The following is a 15,345-nucleotide window of genomic DNA, read 5'->3' as shown; positions in this document are numbered from 1 at the left end:
TCCTGTCTAGCATTTCTGATTTAATTTCTTTAATTATGATAACAGGAGACTGTCATTCAGGGTTTCATCCCAGCTGGGAGGATAGACACTTATTTGCCACACATGAGAGCTGGTGGCATTTACAGACTCAACAGTTTTTTCGGGTCTAACAACAAGACTTTGTATCGTGTTGCGGAACCAAGTTTCACCATCACATTCTCATCGACTTCTGTCCTCTCTGATCTAGAGGACAGTTCGGTATGTTTTCCTGAGGACCATTTCCGGTTCCATGGATATGAGGAGTACGATGCTGCCTGCGATTTGAGAGGGAATCTTTATGGTAAGTTCTCACTGTTTTATAGGATAATGTTAATCTAATCTTGGATCAACCATTTTAATTCGATCAAATCTATTCAGCATTCTTTGTATAGGATAGTGTTATGATCCATACTTACGTTTTTAGGTTACATTGTTTGGGTTTATGATATATAAAGCATTGCATTTGTTTTTTTTTATTTTGCAGATTATGTTGGCCATATCAAGCTTGTGAATGGGCAGGTTCTCAGTGACAGTCTCGTGCTAGATGATGCCGAGATAGCTTCATCACGCCGAGTTCTGATTCATGTTCAAACACATGAGTAAGCTAATCTGTATTATTTTCATATTCATGTGTTGTCTCTCTTATCACACGTTTTTTTGTATGTTATAGCGGTCCGGTGATGAAGTTGTACCTATGGGACAAGGCTGCCTCCGACTTTAGTGAGAAATTTAAAGCATCTGGAGGAACTGGCCGTGTTATTTTAGTCACTACCTTAAACCCAAAACGACTTGGAGGTCCGTATTAGCAACTTTTTCTTATTGTTTAGAAGTACATAGGATGGTCAGAGAATCTTATCTGGTTAGGTTAGCTTTGAGTAATAGAACTGCATTTGGTAGAAATTAGAGCTTATTGGCTATGAGTAACCGATAGGCTCGGTTATGACAAATCTACATCCCATTTTACATTATAACTTTGCATTTGTATTATAACAATGGATCTGTTATAGTTGCCCTAGCTCTCTCCTCTATGACGCCATCACGTGTGTTTTTGGACACTGATGTCCAAGCAACCCGAGATTATCTCACTTGGTAAGCTTTCCTTTATTTAAAATTGTTAGTTGTTATTCCATCATTGTTTTTGATGTTTGTACGTTGGCTTCATGATGAACACGAACCTAGTTGTTGCTAACAGAGTTGATGCAGACATTGTCACTAAGACTAAGACAGTGACCATAGGCGAGCTCTTTTCCTATATGAAGTAGGAAGATGCCAAGGTTGTTCAGTACCAATTGGTTAAACATTTAATATGGTAGTCTTAGTTTCTTATTTAATCGTTTAACATTTTGCAGGTTGCTTGGTTTGAGTGCATAGCAACGATTGGTGATGTTGCGCACGGTTCATCATGGTATTACATAGGCTGTGGTGGGTGCCACACTAAGGCAACCAAAGGGCCTACTAGCCTTATGTGTAAGAAATGTGGGAAACCAATATTGTTGGTGTTGCACAGTAAGTGACTCAGATCTACTTAAACTCATACTTCAATGCACCATTCTTACTTTGCTCATGACACAGGTACCTGGCCAAGATCTCCGTGTATGATAATGATGATCAAGCGTCTTTTGTGCTCCTTGGTGGTGTTGGACATGAGTTATCTGGAAAGAAAGCTTCTGAGTTGGTTGAGAAGTATTTCGAGGTAATTACAAACCTGTGTGCCTTTGTTATTTAAAACTGTATTTTCCAAGATAATTAGAGGTATATAGTGACAATTGATTACCGTATGTTAGGCCAATGAGAATGTAGGAGATGATCACTTGGTTCCAGTACCTCAAGCTCTTATAGACTCGCAAATTCGTTGTGAAGGTGTCAGATCACAATGTGACTGGCAAGACCCAAGCTTTGACTGTGACAAAGGTGCTCACTCCAGAAGTTCCAGAAGTTAAAGCCAATCTAGAAGGAAATTGGCTGTACCAAACGCACATGAAACTTTGCAGAAGGAAGTTGCTGATGATGATCCTTCCACATGCTTTGGGAGTGTGAAGAGGGTTGCTGATAATGTTGAGGCAGAATATCCCAAGCGAGCCAGAAGTGGCTAGGATGTGTTAAGTGTTGGTTTTTATGGTTACTAAACTCTATGCTTTGTTTTTTTTTTTTAATCTCAGATTTTGTTTTTGTAACATTAAACTATCTTTCTTATAATCTATGTTGTCTCTACTTAATGTTTTTTACCTTAAGTTTGATGTTTGAACATTTTAGTTTTGTTGGATTTGAAGCTTTCACGAATTTGGCTGTTGTTTTTTATTTGAATTCAATCTGTTTCAGTTTTACTCTGTTAGGTTTGGTGGTATTGTATGTCTTGGTTTGGAGGTTTGCAACTTCTCTGTGACCGGATGAGTTTTCGTTGCTGACGGGCAAGCCTCCCATTAGTTTCTGAGAATGTTAACCACATTCTTACTGTTCTGTCTTCGCATGATAACAGTGACAAGTCTGTGACTATGAACTAATATACTGGAATATTTGTTAAACCGAGCTTATTCTAATAATTTATTTTGTTTATACTAAACTGTCATGTACTAATATAATACATGTTTACGGTAAAATACTATTACTAATTCATGCTTTGGTATATCATCCCCTGAACTTGGATGGCAGTTTGGTAAATTAGACATTCCAACGTCACCAAAAAACCGATTTATTATGACCATGAAATTTAGGGTAATTGTACATTAATAAATTTGAAAGATTTCAAAATTACATGCTAAGTAATTCAGCCGTAATCTTAATTTTGTTGTAATTTAAAACTCACACTACTGTATGTTTTATAAGCTTTGCAAGCGTTGGCGTGTTCGAACGTTACAATAAAGGCTGCATGATGATTACGACATATATAAACAGAGCACATTGTGGTTATCTTTAGGCGGAAAAGATTTGCATTAATAATAGAAATAAAAACAACGACGACCCGTAGGGCTTTTAAAAAAAAAAAGTAAAAAGACATAAGCGTAGCTGAAAGATGCGAAACAAAAACATATCAAGACTAATCGTGGTTGTTTGGGCGCCAGTGTGGGACTTCCCACACGTGCTTTCGTAGGGGCATTCTCTTCAAGATCAACTTGCTCATTGGCTACTGCCTCAACACAATATATTATTCAAACTTACTTTAGTTTAGGAAAGAAAAACTGATCACTGCATCACACTAAAACAAAAATTCTATGGTTAATTCTACAACAAAAAAATTACTTACACTTTCTTAAAATAAAAACTACCAAAAAATATAAATTTACTTTAATTAACCATGTTATCTGAAATAATTTAAAATTTAATTAAATAAATAAAATAATTTCTCCCAAAATATGCAATACATTATGCTGAATCAAACGACTAATAATATAACAACAGTTGAATCCAAAAAACATCAACAACAAAGAGTTACAACACAATTCCACCCGAAATTACCATCTCAAAATAGTAAAACGCAAGTTAAGGTCAATTTAGTAATATTATAGGAAAAAAATCCGGGCGTAGCCTGGAAAACCCTCTAGTAGTAATAAAAATGCTATAATAAAGGTTAGTTATAGTATTTGGTTGTATTTAATAGGTAGAACTAAAAATGAATAGATGCAAAAATCTTTCATAAGTAGATTTTCTAAGAATCTTTCTCTTTGAATAGTATAGATTCAAGACAAAGGTATACCGAAGAATTCTGGTTATGATTTAACCAAAACGAATTATAGCACGACTAGAATATATATGAAACTATTGATTACTTATTCTACCATCAATAAATCCTAGTAAAACATATTGAATCCGTTCTCTTTTTTTTTTTTTTGTTTTTTGTAAACTTCTTGCAATGAATTTGTTTTCTAAACTACTAATAATATTTTTATTTAGTTGTACCAATTATATATTACGTTAATAGGTTATAAAAAATTCAATAATTTTTTACGTCACTTTGTACGTCACTTAAGTTGACACATCTCAGCTTCGCTGATGATATTATGGTATTCACAGATGGAACTCCTTCGTCATTGAAAGGTACTATTGAAGTCTTTAACGAATTTGCTACAGTATCAGGTCTATGCATAAACACTGCGAAGTCCACTGTATTCTCTCTTAAGCTAATATAGCGTTTGTTTGATGGTAATAGCTCTCTTTGGGTGGATTGGGTGAAAACCTACCTCCTGCGCAAGAGTCTTTCTGGGATATTAAGGATACTAGTTTAGGATCCTGGGTTTGGCGAAAACTACTGCAGTTGAGGGCCACTGCAAAGCAGTTTATCAGAATGGAAGTTCACAGTGGACAGAATGTGAGGTTCTGGATTGATCTATGGCATCCGTTGGGCAGATTGATAGAAGTTGTTGGAGAAATTGGTACCCAAAAGCTTGGTGTAGCGAGATCAGCCTTGGTTTGTGATGTGAGGAATGAGGATCTCTGGAGGTTCAGGAGATGTCGTGATAGACATATGAAGGACCTTACTCAGGCAATCGAAAACCACAGATTAAGATCAATTGGGCTAGGACGTCGTTCTATGGAGGAGGAATGATACTGATTTTGGTAAAAGCTTCCCTACCTTTGAGACATGGCAACAAATCCGTTTTCACAGTCCAGCAGTACCATGGAGTAAGGTGGTTTGGTTTCCGCTGGGTGTTCCAAGGTTTGCTTTCATCACCTGGCTCGCTATAAGGGACAGGTTGTCAACGGGCGATCGCATGCGTACTTGGGGACTTGTTCAAGGGTGTCTATTTTGTGGGGAACCAAATGAATCAAGGGATCATCTCTTCTTTGCTTGCCCATATACCTATACCCTTTGGATAGAGGTGATTGGTACATTGTTAGGTCGCCCTCCTGACCCGGACTGGGAGAGTACTCTTGTGCATCTAACAACTCATGGGTTTGATCGGTTTGTTTATATTCTTTTGAGAATTACCTTCCAGACGACAATCTACATGATTTGGAGGAAGGGAAATGACAGGAAACATCTCAAGAAGCCTAGACAAGTAACTCAGCTAGCGAAGTTGACTGGGAAAACAGTGAGGAATCGCATATCATCGGTAAAATACTTGGAGAAGCCACGCCTGCGGGGATTGATGCAACTCTGGTTTAGCACACATACTTAGGCTTTAGTTATTTTTGTCTCACATGTACATAACTATTCATTCCATTGATTGTTAATAAATTTAACATTTCATCCCATAAAAAAAACAATAATTTTAGCCCAAAATAAAACAAAACGTTTTTCTTATAAAAACTAAAAAACAAAAAATCGGTGTAACTATTGAAAAGGTAACACATACTATATTTCTATTAAACTAATTTTTTTTTATCAAAATGATTTTAAGTTTTAAAAGTGTGGATAAAAAATATAGTTGCTGATATAAAATTTATTGGGGTCAGCTGACCCTCTATACTTTACATACCCTGCACTTGTGTCAGTCTTTGTTTGATTGTATGAACGTACGTGGTTTAAAAATACATCTTAGTTTACTCCAAAAGCAATTTGTTAACGAAACTCTTTTGTTATAACTTATAGTTGGCTTAGCATTACTACAGTACTACTTGGACTTCTCTCACCCTTCATATTTATGCACATTAACCACATCATTTTGTTTTGAAAATAAGGCAAAGAAACCATAATTATTCTCCACTACTCTAAAGAAAGATAATCATCTATGCTCTCATAACCCCTCTGGTAGATTCTCTAATAGAACTTCTCATATCTCCGGTATTTGATTCTTCAATGATCTTACTAAGACTTTCAACGACAAAAGCCATGGTGGGCCTCTCTGTATCGTTCTTCTTCAGACAAAGATCAGCCAGTTTAGCCACTCTGCTGACCAAAGCAACTGGATACTTGCTTTGTAGCTTCGAGTCAACGATCACTCTAAAGCTTTTGCTATTAACTGGATATAGTTTGACCCAGTCTAGAAGAATCTTTTCAGCCGAAGGTTTCATTCTCTCGATTGTTCGACGACCAGTGATGATCTCGTACAGAACAACCCCAAAGCTATATACATCGCTGTGTTTCCTGAGATGTCCGGTTTCTACGTACTCCGGAGCCGCATAGCCGTCGGTTCCAACTCTCTTTTGAGAGATTCATGAAAAAATGAAGAAGAGGAAGTTGTTACTTGTGAAAGAAGCAACTAATAATATATCGAATTTGTAAGCTAGATATGAGAAATGTTACGTACTACGGTTGTAACATGAGTATTGTCTCCTTCGGGACCTTCTCTTGCCAGACCAAAATCTGATAATTTCGGATTAAAATCATCGTCCAAAAGCACGTTTGATGATTTGAAGTCTCTGTATATTACCTTGGCAAAAAAAAAACATGTATCTTATTAATACCTAATTTTAAATTAAAAAAAATTAGAGAGGTCTAATGTAAAACCAGTTTTTTTTTTTTTTTTGTGGATTCAAAATCACCTGGATTTCATGCAAATAAGCCAATCCTTGAGCTGCACCTAGCATGATCTCAAGCCTTTGTTTCCACGGCAAAGTTGGGGTTCTTCTAGTGAAGAGATGATCCTCTAAGCTTAGATTAGACATTAACTCATAAACCAAAAGCCTCTCTGTGTCCTCTGAGCAATATCCTAAGAGCTTCACTACGTTTGGGTGATTAACAACGCCTAATAACTGAACCTCAGCAAGCCATTGCTTGTGCCCCTTTCATTACAAACAGAGGATCTATACTATCAAAGATCGAACTCTATCTTTCTGCATAAATGTAAGTTATATACCTGTTGACTTTGTTTTTTGAGTCTCTTAACGGCGACGGTATGTGGAACAGAATAAGAATCTCCACCGGTGGGATTGTTAATGGTGGCTTTATAAACATTACCAAACCCACCTTCCCCTATCTGAAACTTTCTGTCAAACCCACACGTGGCTTCACTGAGTTCCTTGTAAGAGAAAACCCTCAGGTTTCGATTTTGCTGCCTTTCTGTGTACAATTCTCTTATACTTGTTGGAGACGGCAGAGATCTTGGTGTTGGGAGGCTTAACGAAGTAGAGGACGTTTGGTTCTTTCTTGTTGTTGATAAATCTGGAGCTGACTTTTGTAATAGTTCTCTTCCTCTTTTGTCTTTGTTTTCTTTCTTGAGATCTCTTCTTGATTTAGGTTTCTTCGACTTGAACATGAACAGACAATTCATGTTCTCCTTTTTCTTCTTGATTTTGTATTTTTATTGCGTAAACCTCTTATATACAAATATAAAGCAAAGCAAGACACTTTGTAAGAAAACTCAAGGAGAGAGACAAGAAAAGCCAGATGAGATTACTTTATATGAGGGAACCCTAAAATGGGTTTTGGAAGAAATGAGTCACCCAATCAGTGGAAGAGTAGATGTGTATGAACACAAAGAGAGGACAAAGAAATGTGAAAACGAGAAAAAGTAAAGAGTTAAGTAACAGACTGAAACTTTTCTATCTATGGTAACACAAGTAGATGGACAGAAAATGTAAGATTCTGCTTTATGAAGATTACAGAGTTCTTTTATTAACAAGAAAATGAAAAAGAGAGAAATTTTCCAGGATAGCTATTTTTAAATTTTTGTCAAAAAAATAGTCTTAATGAAAAAAATTGCCAAAATAAATTTTATTAATAGGTAAAAATGTATTTTTACCTTATAGTTAACTAATCGAGAGTTAAAAGGTAGAGTTTTAAATTTTAAAAAATAAAAATTAAAAATTTCAAAATAAAATTGGACTATTTTAATCATTTTTTTAATTCTATTTTTGCGATAAAAACTTAAAAATGACTGTGTGATAGAATTGTCTATAAATAAATCAATAAATCGGCTACGTAGAAAAAGCAAAAGAAACAAATAGTAAACAGAGAGGACCAGAGTTATTTCATATTTGACTTAACCGCGACCAAACCAAATTATTTATAGATAGACACTAAGACAGAGACCAAACCAAACTCATACTTCTCTTTGCCTATGTTTCTTCAATGTTTTACTAAAAGAATACTATGACTGATTTTGCGTCTATACATTAAGATGTTGTTCGTTTCTATTTTGTGTTGCATGAAAAGAATTTAGGAAAGGGCATCTAAATATCAATTATTGTACGTATAATCCCAATTCAAAAATTAGGAAGGTAGATAGTGGTGATAGCTTTGATTAAATAAGCTATAGGCTTACAAGTTCATGAAAGTGAAACTATATAGAAGCGTGTGATAATTGTCAAGTCAATGATATCAATGTATTTATTGGATTGGGTCATAGACTCATAGCATTTATTAAGAAACTCATAGTTATGCGTAGTTGTTGCCAAGTCAAATTTTACTATTTTTTGGACCTTTTAACTTCGAATTTTGTAGGTATATGTTATAATGACAGAGTTTTATATCAATTTTATTATCGATATTAAGAAACCTCAATAACACGGCTATGTAGCACTCCTTAGTTTTGTAAAACAAATTTAAATTGAAAAAGAAAAGAAATTCCATCAAAGTTTGACGAAATTCCATCAAAGTATGACTTTAAAACCATGTGATTTTGATCATTTGGGAAAATCATGAAGAAAATTTTCATAAAAGAAAAACGCATCTCCACTTCCGTTTCTTAAAGCACCCTCATTCCTAAACATGCAGAGGGGTTCTTAAAAACTAATTAAAATGACAATATAAATAAGGGTTTTCTGCGAAAAAAAACTTCAATGTGGTTTTGTTTTGCAAATTAATCCGCGAACTCAAAAACCTACGGGTCAACCCTCCAAGTGTCAGTCAAACCGCAATATAACTCTCGACCGTATATATGTGTATTTGATTATGTATAAGTTTAACATTTTTTAATACTACGTTGTTTTGGCACTAATTTTTTAATGAAAAAAAAAATTGTTGAACACGGGGTTTGAACCTTGAACCTTAAACACTATGTGCATGCAATATAACCATCTCGGCCAACAAATATATTTGTTTATTTGACAAACGCAATTATATAGATTTCTAAATTCATTCTGAAATGACCTTGTTTCTTCTTCTTCTCTTGGACATGTGAGCTAGCGTAAATGCGTAATGAAGGTGGGGTGATCCTTTGATTGTTACACAAGCATTTATTTATTTTTCGATTTTCTTTCCTTATAGTTATTATCTCACATGTTTTGAACAACAATCAGAATGGGATTCGGGTTTCCGGCTCATCTCCACATTCTTCTTCGAGTGTTATCGTGGCCAGAGCAAAGAAGAAAGATATGATACGCGCCCATGTAGATAGAAAAATGAAATATATGCTGCGCTTTTATGGATCACCCCACCTTCATTATTCAAACTCCCATGTCCAAGGGAAGAAGAAGAAACAAGGACATTTCGGAATGAATTTAGAAATCTATATAATTGTGTTTGTTAAGTAAACAAATATATCTGATGGCCGAGATGGTTACGTAGCATGCATATAGTGTTTAAGGTTCAATGTTCGAACCCTGTGTTTCTTTAAAAAATTAGTGTCAAAACGACGTAGTATTGAAAAATGTTAAAATTATACACAGTCAAATACACATATATACGGCCGAGGGTTATATTGCGGTTTGACATGCACTTGGAGGGTTGATCCGTAGGTTTTTGAGTTCGCGGATTAATTTGCAAAAAAAACTACATTGAGGTTTTTTTTGCAGAAAACCCTATAAATAATAAGAGTGTGACAAGATGGACGAGACCTCCACTGGGTAGCATGTGATAAAATCAGCGTGCCAATGGAAAAAGGAGGACTTGGCTTCCGTGATTTTCACGAGTTTAATCTTGCCTTACTAGCAAAACAGTTGTGGAGATTGTTAAAGTATCCAAATTCATTCTTAGCTCGAGTCCTTAAAGGAAGATACTATAGACACACTACCCCAATGCAAGTCGATCGGGCAAACAATCCCTTTTACGGATGGCGCAGTATATTGGCATCGAAGGAAGTCCTCCGAAAGGGGCTCAGGAAGAAGATTGGAAACGGACATGATACTAAGGTTTGGGATGAACCATGGCTCCCGACAAACCCAGCGAGGCCCCCACTATCTGCTACAAGCTATCGTGATGAAAGCCTCCGTGTTCACCACCTCATCGACTAACAGAACTTCTCATGGAACCTGGATTTATTGAACGAGTTTGTAGCAACAGCAGACATACCAAGAATAACATCGCTTCGACTAAGCCGTACTGGTCGGTCGGACAGTTACTGCTGGGACTTCTCAAAATCGGGGCTATACACGGTTAAGACGGGCTACGAAGTAGCACATGAACTCTATTCCACAGCAAACAACCCCGAAACAAGAGAACCAAGCACGATAGGACTAAAGAGTGTGATATGGAAGATCAAGGCTCCGAGAAAGCTCAAACACTTTCTATGGCAAGCTACAGCAGGATACATGGCTACAGCGAAACAACTGAACAAAAGGCATTGTGCTCGAGATAGCATATGTGTCTGGTGCGGTGCAGACAACGAGTCTATCAACCATACTCTCTTCGAGTGCCCGCCTGCGCTACAATGCTGGGCGTTATCCGCGATACCATCTCTTCCGAGGGTTTTCCCGTGCGATTCCCTGTACGCAAACATGGACTTTCTACTCCTACGTGCAAAGGCCAATGGAGTGAGCTCTGATATGTTGGGTGCATTTCCTTGGATTGCTTGGTATATTTGGAAAGCACGTAATGAAAAATTCTTCAAAAATAAGGATATAACACCAATGGACACTCCAAATAGCAGTCAAGGAAGCCGAAAGCTGGATGTTAGCGCAGAGAGTAGAAGTGGAGCCAGAAAGAGAAGCAATGGAACAACAGAGAACAAAGACCAGTGCAACACAGACGACCCGCTCAACTCGATGGAGATGCCAAACGGATGCGTCTTGGATAGATGAGAAGGACATGGCTGGATTGGGCTTCATACTGCTTGACGAAGGTACCCCGGTCTTGTTTGGAGCGCAAGGAAGAAGACATGCTGTGTCGACTCTTCATGCAGAAGGAGAGGGACTGATGTGGGCTATGCAAGAGGTTTTGAAACATGGAAACAGAGAGATACGATTTGAGACAGACTGCAACCAACTGATCAAACTCATCGAAGAGGATGAAGACTGGCCCTCAATGGCACCTAAGATAGATGAGATTAAAGCTCTTTCTACAGAATTCACTCAGTTCTCTATAGTATACATCCCAAGAACGATGAACGTCCGTGCTGACTCCCTTGCAAAAGGAGGAAGATCACGAGTCTTTGTCACCCCCTTCGTAAGCTGCTTTGCACCTGGCTAACTCCTTATGCTGGCTAAGAGGCTGCGAACTAGTTGCTTTAGATTTCTATTTTCGATGTCAAAAAAATAATAATAATAAGAGTGTGATTGGTATTTGCTGTAAATGTTGTCCACAGCTCCATTTATTTTACAGTACTAAATTCACATTAATCAAGCTTTAAAAAAATTTCAAAATCACAGTTTTTGAAATAACATACATCTGTACAGATGCTTTGTAGAACCAAAAATTCATAGCAATTTTTGGGAGCTTTCCATAAAATAAAATGTTTCCATAAAACGAAATCTAAAGCCACAACAAAAAAAATCTACAAATTTTTTTTTACAACAAAATTTTTTAAGCTACGGCCACTACCAATCGGACCCGATTCTAAACCATGAGATATCCTTACAATAGTTTCTCGTATTAGCAAGGAAGATGCTCTTACGTTCTCTTATTCTTCTCTTCACCTTCCAACAAAATGCATCACTCACTCCGTCAACATTGAAATTTTTTTTTTGAAAAAAGGCTTAACAGGAGATTGATTATTCAGTTGTGGGGGACAGATGTAACCCATGCCATCACAGATTCAGATGACCAAGCAAACGATGTACACCTTTAGAGAGAATTTCAGACCAAAAGATGGAAACCATCAAAAGGGATTTCCTTCTCTCTGTTTTCTTTACCAGAGATGTAACAGTTCCAACTCACTTGTTAAAGAGTAGAAACCTGACCATCTCTGGCCAAAATAAACAAACTATTTTGGTAAAGAATAGCTTAAGAAATTGATTCTTAACATTGAAATTGATTCTATAATAAACAAACTATTCTCCGTCACCTAATTTTTTACATAGCTTAAGAAAATTTTCATTTCATTAATACAATCATATCGTTTGTATTTTTCAAGTAAAACTCTATATAGTACATACCGGCAAATATGACTGAAAAAGTAAATCTCTATTATATTTTTTTCCTCATTAGGTTAAACTAATAAAGATATAAACTTTTAATTTAGAATACTGCATTGAGAATAAATTTTCTTTTAGATAAAAAATCTCAGAATGAAATGAGGCTAGTTGTAAGTGGATTGAGTGTGATTTTCTTTTCTTTTCGAGAACTAAGATGTATTTAAACCACATACTTAGAACATCCATAAAACCGAATGTGACATTGGTTTAAGGCAGAGACTAACACACCACACTAAGAAAATATGACTTTATTTGAGTTCAATGGTTAATGCACTTTTGACTAGATTTTGACTGGACTTAGGCAAATTTAAGACTTTTCCAAACCGTCTAAGACTTTTGCATCTAATTGAATTCCCCACTAATTTTTGAAAGCGTAATCCAACAAGTTATGTCATTCACATACGTTTGCATGTGTGGTGTCATCATCAAATATCTACACCAAAAATACTGTTGTTTGAATGAAAAGAAAAGTGACTCCCAAAAGACGAGAAATATGGATGTATTTATTTTCAGCTTTTACATTAAACAAACAATGTGTCTAATCTTCTTATGCAAAAGCATTCATATATGAACATAAAAAAATGAAACAAGCTATAGCGTAATCGCTCTCTACCAACCAAACAAGATGTAAACTAACCTCATGTTGATACTTCTATCTCAAGCTCTTTGCTCAAATGCGTTTTCATCCACTCGAACTCCTGGACCATACACTAATCTGCATCGGTCACTAAATGCCCCCATGAGTCTTGTTGCTACCTCCTTAAAGAACATCGAAGCCACCTTCAATAAAAAAAAAGAAAGAGACATTCTTTCAAAGTACTATAAGTCTATAATCAATATTCACCTTCTGAGTAACCAATAAAAGAAATAATCTTTTTTTTTTCCTTTTTTGCAGATATCTTTGATTATTTTCTTACTATAACAGCTATCAAGTTTCAATCTTTAGATGACCAAAGGAACCATATATTTTTCTGTAGATTGTTAACAACTTACAAGTCTCAATCATGAACAAAGAAATCTTGTTGATTTCTTGTAGGCTAAAAGAAGTGCAGAGGCTTTGTGAAGTAGTTTTTACCTGGCGATAGAGAGGTGAGTTGAACTTGAAATCGACAAGGATAGAAAGGTCGCAGGTTCCTGGAATGGGTCCTGGCTTAAATTGCCAGAGGTTTATCAAATGATCAAACAGGCCTGTGTCCCTCGCTGTTGTCTGCAAAAAACGGATTCAAATCATGTCGTAAGATTCATTACACTCTCAAATTCAACAAACAGAAAGCTGGAAAAAAAAAACAAGTCCGTACCTTGATCCATTTTGGCCTTTCGAACTCTACATGAGAAATGTAACTCTCAACAAGAAACTTGAAACCAATCTCAAGTTCTGCATCGAAACTACCCATCTGGATATTCTTTAAGAACCTCGGAGCGTTGACACCAAGGAACAAACCCGTGGTACAAGTCTACGGCTAGAACTGCATTAAACAGTTGCTCCTGAGAATACCTGAAATTCAATCTTCTTTGCGTTAAATCATGAACCTCAAATAATTGTGCTATTAGAGATCAACCCATGTGTTTCCCACAATTTTGGATTCTAAATGTAGCTAAGAAAGAATAAGGATAAAGAATCTCTGACACAGCAAAGTCAGGGAATAATTCACATTATCATATTTCTAAGAAATGAACTCATAGTTGGTCATTAAATAAAAACAAGAAAAACACAGAGGCAAGCCACATTCCTGCATAATCAGATGCCTTTTTTTTTGTAATATCATCAGAACCACTGTTTGATCCACAGAAGAGCAAATTTAAGGGTTACAGGTTTTGTCAAAAGGGGCGCCATTTCATGGAAGAGGGCAGAGAGCTATAGTAGATAAAGTAAGACTATCTAAACATTCATACAACCATGTTGACAGCATCTTAAAAATAAGAATCAAGGATTAGTCACATTCATAAAAGCGTTGACACAGCAAAACTTTCTAAAATATTCGCACAAATTCAATCTAAAACCAACCGAACTAACACAAATGGGTCCGTCAGGTTATCATCTTTCTGGAAAACTAGTTCGTAGTTGTTTGGCATGAAAACACAAAGGCAGATCTCTATCCTGTAAAATTAACAGTCTCAGATGCTAGTTAGATAGTTGAATCATTCTTTTTCATTGTTTGATATACAAAACATCAAACAAGAATTCTCAAAGTTAGCTCCAATTCCAGATGATTGAAGGAAGGCAGATGCAGATGATTAAAGAGCCTAACTTAACTTGGGATGAAAGTTACCCCAAGAGACGACGCTCTTGGTAGATCTTGGATAACTCACCACCACCTTCCTCCCCATCTCCGCATCCCAGAAAATGCCGTCTCTGAAACACGCTCCCAGCGCCGAAAGAGACTCTTCTAGCATCATCAACCCAAAAGAAGAAGAAGAAGAGAGTAGCTGCATCTCTCGACGCCGCAAAGGGACCCGAATCGACGAAATTGGTTCGATATGCAACTCCTCTGAGCACGAGTGATCGGACTCCTGATTGCGTTTCGACGTGAAATGAAGGCAAACAAAGCTCTCGGGCCATACCTAAACGATGGCATTAGAGAAAGACGAAACAGCTGCTGTAGAGAAATCGATCAATTTTGACAAAAGCTTTCCTTCTTCACGGTCAGTGAAAGCGACAGCTTCAATCCTGAAGGGCCCATCATGGCCCGTGTATTGTTGGGCTTCAATTTGGGCTGCTATCAAAATCCTGAGAAACACAGGACATGAATAGTAGCTTGCTAGCTGATTAGTCTGATGTAATTGTGTTCACAAATAAGAGGCAAGTATTACAATTTTTAAAATGGGGATTCTAATTCACCAATTCAATGCTGCTAATGTAACTCTAAACCTAATAAGGACACGAGAGAGAGATAAACTACTAATTCCACCTTAGTGATACAAGAATCAAATATATCTAATTATCATTATTAAACATTTATTTTATTTTATTTTTCATTTTTTATTTAGGTTTCTTTTTTTTTTCAAATAACCTATATAATATCTTAAACAACATAATATATATTTTAAAAGTATTAAACATTTTATTTAAATCAATCTATTTCTAAAATTACTACAAAATAATTTAAATAACATAAACTAAGATATCTTTAATGAATAAAATATAATATTTTTTTCTTT

At 36.2% G+C, this 15,345-nt stretch overlaps 1 protein-coding gene and 1 pseudogene across 1 annotated transcript; both read right to left on the bottom strand.

Moving 5' to 3' along the window:
- Positions 1-5,511: 5,511 nt before the first annotated feature.
- On the bottom strand, positions 5,512-7,375 carry LOC106382528 (probable serine/threonine-protein kinase PBL20). The gene is made up of 4 exons (XM_022697236.2): positions 6,753-7,375; positions 6,439-6,678; positions 6,204-6,326; positions 5,512-6,096 (listed from the first exon to the last, which is right to left on the bottom strand). The coding sequence occupies exons 1-4, from the start codon at positions 7,164-7,166 to the stop codon at positions 5,683-5,685; spliced, it is 1,191 nt and encodes a 396-aa protein (XP_022552957.1). The 5' UTR covers positions 7,167-7,375; the 3' UTR covers positions 5,512-5,682.
- Positions 7,376-11,466: 4,091 nt separating this feature from the next.
- Positions 11,467-15,112, bottom strand: LOC106382529 (annotated as a pseudogene).
- Positions 15,113-15,345: the final 233 nt, after the last annotated feature.

This window comes from Brassica napus, chromosome C8 (genome assembly GCF_020379485.1).
Source record: "Brassica napus cultivar Da-Ae chromosome C8, Da-Ae, whole genome shotgun sequence".
NCBI classification, from domain to species: Eukaryota; Viridiplantae; Streptophyta; class Magnoliopsida; order Brassicales; family Brassicaceae; genus Brassica; species Brassica napus.
This window is presented reverse-complemented; position numbering and strand designations above follow the sequence as displayed.

Excerpts from the sequence above, each read along its gene's own strand:
- LOC106382528 (XM_022697236.2), bottom strand. The coding sequence starts at position 7,166 with ATGAATTGTCTGTTCATGTTCAAGTCGAAGAAACCTAAATCAAGAAGA. Across the intron at positions 6,327-6,438 it reads CTTATTTGCATGAAATCCAG|GTAATATACAGAGACTTCAA; the intron begins GTGATTTTGAAT and ends TTTTTTGCCAAG. Across the intron at positions 6,097-6,203 it reads ATACTCATGTTACAACCGTA|AGAGTTGGAACCGACGGCTA; the intron begins GTACGTAACATT and ends ATCTCTCAAAAG.